This window comes from Engraulis encrasicolus, chromosome 19 (genome assembly GCF_034702125.1).
Source record: "Engraulis encrasicolus isolate BLACKSEA-1 chromosome 19, IST_EnEncr_1.0, whole genome shotgun sequence".
Lineage (NCBI taxonomy): Eukaryota > Metazoa > Chordata > Actinopteri > Clupeiformes > Engraulidae > Engraulis > Engraulis encrasicolus.
The window spans coordinates 51,636,176-51,643,675 of record NC_085875.1 but is presented as its reverse complement, the minus strand read 5'-3'; the positions used below and the strand labels follow the sequence as shown (position 1 = coordinate 51,643,675).

The 7,500-nt window shown below is 44.1% G+C and overlaps 1 protein-coding gene across 1 annotated transcript in view; it reads right to left on the bottom strand.

Annotated features, from left to right (window-relative positions):
• si:dkey-21a6.5 (multiple epidermal growth factor-like domains protein 9) overlaps positions 1 to 7,500 on the bottom strand; it is a 23,713-nt gene that overhangs the window by 13,293 nt on the left and 2,920 nt on the right. Inside the window, exon 2 of the mRNA XM_063184669.1 lies at positions 1,478 to 1,696. Within this exon, the coding sequence (XP_063040739.1) occupies positions 1,478 to 1,696 (219 nt within the window). The remainder of the gene's footprint in view (positions 1 to 1,477; positions 1,697 to 7,500) is intronic.

Genomic DNA, 7,500 nt, shown 5'->3' with positions numbered 1-7,500 from the left:
GAGCCAAAAAATGCAGCATCACTGGGTCCTGACAAGTCATGAGTAGCGTGACCAATACAACAGATATTGAAATTGGCAGGAGTGCTCCATTAAGAATGACCAAAATGGTCAATGGTCAAATGTAAATAAACTAGATACTAGAAACTAGAGAAATCCGATCAGTTTGTCAACTCAGTCAGTTTTTTGTCAACTCCTTAAGATTTTTCTCAGCACTTTCAGGTGTTTTTGTAATATTTTGGGAGAAAAGCTAATTCTTTCGTCATTTTTTTATTTAGGCAATAAATGGTCATCTGATCTATACCATCATGTATCTTAACCACTTCAGGTGTTTTCCTCATGGTTGCAAAATAAAAGTTTGAAAATGGCCATTTGTTTAACTCTGTGTATTAATAACAGTCTTAAATTAAAATGTAAGTATATACTGTATATTACATATTATTATACATCAGAGTAACTAAGTAACATTACAATACAACTTAAGATTGTTGTTGGACTATTATAATAATTTAATTATGTACTTTTCTTGTGTCTGACGGAATTGACGGAAATCAAATTGTGATGATAAACATGTTCATTTGTTAAACATTTCTTTTTTTGGAGCCTGTATTTTCACATGGCTAAAAATTACACATCATTATCTACCTGAATGTATAACCATAATCAATGTATTGTGCATTTTCAAAATCAAGTTTTCAAAATGCATTTGATCCCATCTGTCAAGAATCCCTGGGCTAATTACAGCTAATATCTTGGCAACACAGCTGAAGTTTGGACTCTGACTGGACAGAGTTAGCCTGTTATTCAGAAATCTACAGTACATAGTTGATGCATTGTGATGAACATGTGTAGCAAAACGCCTCCGCTGCATTTTTTAATCTTGACGTGTGTTACATGGTGCAGGTTGCAGGTTGCAAAGTCCGACTGTGGATGTGAGTCGTGCATGCATCATGCAAAGCCTAGCATCGTCTCATTCCCATACCAATAAATACGGGATTTACATAATTCTTAATAATACAGGCTTACACACACACACACACACACAATCTCACTGTTATCCGAGTATGATCGGCGCACACACACACGCGTGCCTTATCTGACACCAGCATCGGAGTATGAGCCAGGCATACAGGCTTACACACACACAGACACAACGACACACAGACACACAGACACACAGACACACAGACACACACAGACACACACACACACACACAGACACACAGACACACAGACACACAGACACACACAGACACACACACAGGCTCAACGAGCTAAGACGCAATACCGTTACGTTATGCCGGCGAACCAGGTTCAATTCCTTTACTGACCCCCCCGGTCTCAACCTCCTGTCTTGTCATGTGTGACCCGGGCCTACAGGCTTACACACACACACACACACACACACACACACACACACACACACACACACACACACACACACACACACACACACACACACACACACACACCACCTCACCGTTATCGGAGTATGAACCGGGCATGCAGGCCTCGCAGGAGGAAGTGTTGAGGGCGGAGCATCCGGGTGGCGTAGTGCTGCTGGGAATTGTAGGACTGCTGCTGCTGCTGCTGAGCATCATGGGTGGTGAAGTGGGAGGAGCTGTAGGCAGAGCTGTGGGCGGAGCTGTGGGTGTGGTCGTGGGTGGGGCCGTGGGAGTGGTCTGGCTCAACACCCCACCTACACACACACACACACACACATACAAATGTACACATGTACACATGTACAAATGTTCAAATGTACACGCATATGTATACACACACACACACACACACACACACACACACACACACACACGCACACACACACACAATCTTGACTTGAACACAGTTGGGGTGGAGCATGTGTCATGGTTTATATCTGAGGTTACTTTAGAAAAAAAGAGGTATCGCACACCAATAAAGTCTTTCTTGAGGTGCTGGCTTCCTGAGCATATAAATGTACAAGTTTGAAGAAGGCCAGACGGCCGAAACGTCACTTCACCATTAAAACATGGAGCAGAGTGTGCGGCATTCTTATATCTGAGGTTAACCAGCTAATGTAAAATAACGCTGATGCTAACATCGTAGGATCTCCACAGTGTGAGGATGAATATTGTCATGGGGCCTGTACTAAGACGCTGGTTTCTTTAGAAAATGAGGACTTCATGCTCTTTTATTAGATGATTTACCTCTTAACCTAACCTTATTTACTCCTGAACCAGCTTCTTAGTAGGCTCTAGGCCCCTGGTGTTGAACTTTCAACATAGGCCTACTAGGAAATGTTCTCTATCAGTAGGCCTATAACTGGCCGTGTAAGACTAGCTGTGTGTCATTATAACTAGCACACATTGTTGTTTTTGAAACACAGTTGGGGTGGTCTTGTAGTTTATGTCTGGCTAATGCTTATGTCATATAGGATCTCCACAGCGGGACTCCGAGGATGAATATCGTCCAGATGCTGAACAGCAAAACACCACAATAAAGTAGAAAGAAAATGGTCGTTGGTCAGCGATCAGTAGGCCATCGCTGGCCACATAGAATTGGCTACGTACATGTCCAGGGACGGATTATGACTCCATGGGCCCCAGGGCCAGAGAACAAGAAAGGGCCCCCTTCATGGCGATACGGAAAATACAGGAGTTCAAAGTGCAATTTTGTAACACAATATCAGAACACAAATATAGACCAGGGGTGCATTTCTGGAAAGCGTAGTTGTTAGCAGTTAGCAACTTCGGTAGTTGCCAATGGGAAATTGCATTGCAACCAACAAAGTAGCAAACATAGTTAGCAACTTCGCTTTCCAGAAATGCACTCCAGTAATGAAGTGTTTCTTTTCATAGCTCAGAGGCTTGGGCTTCAGTGCCCCTTGTGTCTGTATAACTAGCTATGTGTCAGTATAGCTACTCAGACAGCTACACTGGCTCCCCGTCAAATCTCGGATCATCTACAAAGTCCTCCTCCTCACCTTCAAGTCCCTCAATGGTCTGGTACCCCACTACCTTTCTGACCTCCTCCACTCCTATGACCCCTCAAGATCACTGTGTGGTCCTTCTCCAAGGGAGAGCTGGTCATCCCCCGCACTAGACTCAAGGCCACCAGTGACAGAGCTGGAATGACCTTCCCAGCCACATTCAAAATGCCTCTTCACTGGTCATCTTTAAACAACACCTTAACACCCATCTCTTTTTGGAGGCCTTTGACTTCTAGTGTCCACAAGCACACACCTACACACACTTAAACTGATACTATGTAAAGCGACCTTGGGTGTTTTGAAAGGCTCTATATAAAACGAAGGTATTATTATTATTATTATTATTATTATTATTATTATTATTATTACTTATAACTAGCTGTGTGTCTGTTTAACTAGCCGTGTGTCTGTATAATTAGCTAATGCCAGTATAACTAGCTGTGTGTCTGTATAACTAGCTGTGTGTTCATATAACTAGCTGTGTGTTCGTATAACTAGCTGTGTGTTCGTATAACTAGCTGTGTGTCTGTCAGTTTTGTCGGACACAGATGAATCGAGGACTTAGTCTGGCTAAACTCAACAAACACACAGGGGAAAAGAAGAAAAGTAAAAAGACAGTTAAGGACTAGGCAGAGTACACACACACACACACACGAACACACACACGAACACACACACGAACACACACACACACACACACACACACACACACACACACACACACACACACACACACACACACACACACACACACACACACACACACACACTTGAAATGATCAAAAACATGAACAATGTCCACAATGTCTCCCATTGCACTCCATATTCAGAGTATAGAGTTTGTTAAATGTTGAGCTGATTATGGCTCGGGTTGTGGGTCAACCCGTTTCAGGATATAAGAAGTATAATAATAATAATAACCATATACAGTGTATAATACGATACTGTACTGCACGGCATAATAATAATCATATATAATAGGATACTGTACATACTTCTCCTGATTAATATGCTGAATATTATGGCAGAGAGAGAGAGAGAGAGAGAGAGAGAGAGAGAGAGAGAGAGAGAGAGAGAGAGAGAGAGAGAGAGAGAGAGAGAGAGAGAGAGAGAGAGAGGTTCTGTATTGGGCTGTTGCTACTGGGCTACCCTTCAGCTGTTGAGCGCTACTTAGCCTTTTTTCCACAATCAGTGTTATTCACAACAGAGAATCGCAGTCCCCACAGGGCAGATCTAACTTGAACAACAAGCAGACACACACACACACACACACACACAGACACACACACACACACACACACACACACACACACACACACACACACACAGACACAGACACAGACACAGACACAGACACAGACACAGACACAGACACAGACACAGACACACACACACACAGACACACACACACACACACACACACACACACACACACACACACACACACACACACACACACACACACCAGGTATGGGATTGGTTTGGTTTGGTTTCTTCTGTGGGACTGTAAGTTTGTTACAGTTGGGTCACAAGATATTTCCAGAGCAGACGCATACAATTGCACATGCGCGCCGCACACACACACACACCCAGACACACACACACACACACACAGAGCAGGCTTTGTGGACTAATCAGATCTCGCACGCGCTCAGTTGCGTCCGCAACACTAATGCAGTTTATACATCATATGACTGAAACAGCCAAACTCAACCGCAAACACACACACACACACACACACACACACACACACACACACACACACACACACACACACACACACACACACACACACACACACACACACACACACACACACACACACAGACACGTAAAAACACACAGTTAAGGACTAGCAGCATACAATCGCTGATAACGCAGACGCACACGCGCAGACGCACACGCGCAGACGCACACGCGCACACGCACACACACTCTTTCTCTCTCTCGCTCTCTCTCTCTCTCTCTCTCACTTACACACACACACACACACACTACATTAAACAAAGAGACTCACATTATACAAAAGAGACACGCACACATATACACACACACCTTGTCCCAGACTGTATCTTTAGCACTCTGTCTTTTTATTTCTCACACTCACATTTCCCCATGTGTCCGCCTACCACACAACGCCACAGGACTGCAGTTCTGCAGCCGGCTGTACACACGCTCACGCACACGCACACGCACACGAACACACACACAGACACACACACACACACACACACACACATACACTTCTCCGGCTGTACGTGAGTTTGTCTGTCACGCATGTGTGTTTAAGCAGCACATCCCCGGAGGAAGCGGGCGTTTAGGATTTTGGCCAAAACTGGTGCGCTAAACCTGAATAAAGTGTGTATGTGTAAATGTGTGTGTGTGTGTGTGTGTGTGTGTGTGTGTGTGTGTGTGTGTGTGTGTGTGTGTGTGTGTGTGTTAAAGCTGTATAAAGGCTTCATAAACTGCTTAACCTTTGGAGGGGGCAACACTTTCAAAATGGCCCCAGAGAGCATTGGCACCAAGTCTATGCTGTGCCGCGTAGCACATTTATATGACACGTCACACACAGTGATTGTGGGTTTATGCCCAAACTTTACTCAAGAACTCCCTATCTGAGGACATGGTCTCCAAAGTAACCCTATTGCCTAGTGCAGTGGATTTCAAAGTGGGGGCCGGGGACCCCTGGTTGGGGGGTTCCAGGGTGTGCTAGGGGGGTCGTGGCAAATTAGAGACAAAATTAGCAAAATAAAATGAATACTTCAATAAAGTTGAGTAAACTAAAACGCAATCAAATTTGTTTACTGGGGAATGTGGCAACTACATCAAGATGTGAAGGGTGGTGTCTGGAAAAAAAAATGGCGTATAGGCTTAAGGTTTCATACTTTTCATATTAGGGAGCTGAGATCTACTGTTAGGGGGCCTTACCATGGTTAAGTTTGGGAACCCCTGGCCTAGTGCATCATGGGTAGTGTAGCAGCCTATATTAAAGCAACACAACAACAGATCTACCCCTTATAAGAAAGGAAATGTACTTTTACCCAACTATGGCCACATGAGTACACTAGCATCAACTCTCCCATCCTCACCCCTTCACTGGTCTACACTCTACACTTTACTCTACTCTACTCTACTCTGGTGTAACTGAAGTGTTCCTGCGCGGTCCGCCCGTTGGGTCTCGAACTTGCCATCTCCTAGCCAACTCTTCAGTTCAGGTATGGGAGGCACAGCATGATACCAAAGATTCTTTAAGTACATAGAGATATGCCAACATAATAGGTTGCTATGGGCACCTAACATGACCAGGTTCCGGTCTGCCTAAAGGGGCGTGTCATAATACTCCTAGCATTGAATAGAACAGTCCTTAGGTCTGCCTAGGTCTGCCTAAAGGGGGATTACATCCCCCCCCTCCCCCTTGCAATAATAGAACCCGGAAACAATGGGCCAATGGAACCTCTGTCTACTCTCTCTGATGATACCGCTGAGATAAAGGATCAGTCTGATAGCTCAGCACTACCAATACTGTATGAAGCTTCGGGAGGGAGGTTTACTAACGCTCTACGCCACACTCTGCTGGTTGCCCTCCGTTACACAGGAATCAACTCTACTTTACTTTACTCTACTATTCTACACTCCACTGTACTCTACTCTACCCATCTCTACACTCTATTGTACTCTACACTGCATTGGCATCAACTCTACAAATTCTTCATCACCACAACTATCAAAATGGCCCCATTAGAATTGTTACATTGGTATTGAATTGAGCACAGGTCCACTCTACTCACCTCAACGCTCACACCAGCATGACTGAGGTTACTTACTACTCTACATTATTCTATTCTATTCTACTGCTCTACTCTACTACTGCACTAGAGTACTCTATTCTACTCTAATGCTCTATTCTACTCATCTTATTGCATCTCTACACTCAAGCTAGCATAACTGAGAACTGAGAAATTACTATTCTACTATTCTACTCTACTAAAACACAAAGTACATTACTCTACGACTTCATTCATCTCATCTCTCACCCCATGCTAGCGCGACTGAGTTCACTACTCCACTCTACATTACACCAGATTCTACTACTGAAACATGTTATGTCACATCTGCCATATTTGTAAATGACTACATTCTGATAACTGTAATGTACACTATACTATGCCAATACTGGCATTAACACCAGGGCTGACATACCCACACTGACATACCCACACTGGCACACCCACTGGTATACCCACACACCAACCCTGGCATGTCCATGACCCTGACTGCTGGCAATGACATGGTCAAATCACTATATCTCCACAACAGCACTCTACACATCACCATGACAACATTACATCCATGCATCACCATAACAACATGATTCATCACCATGACAACGTGACATCCATTCATCACCGTAAGAACATGACATCCATGCATCACCATCCCTATCACCTATCACCATCTCCCACAGCATCACTGCATGATCACAACACATTACATTACAATGCATTTGGCAAACACTTTTTAACCAAAGC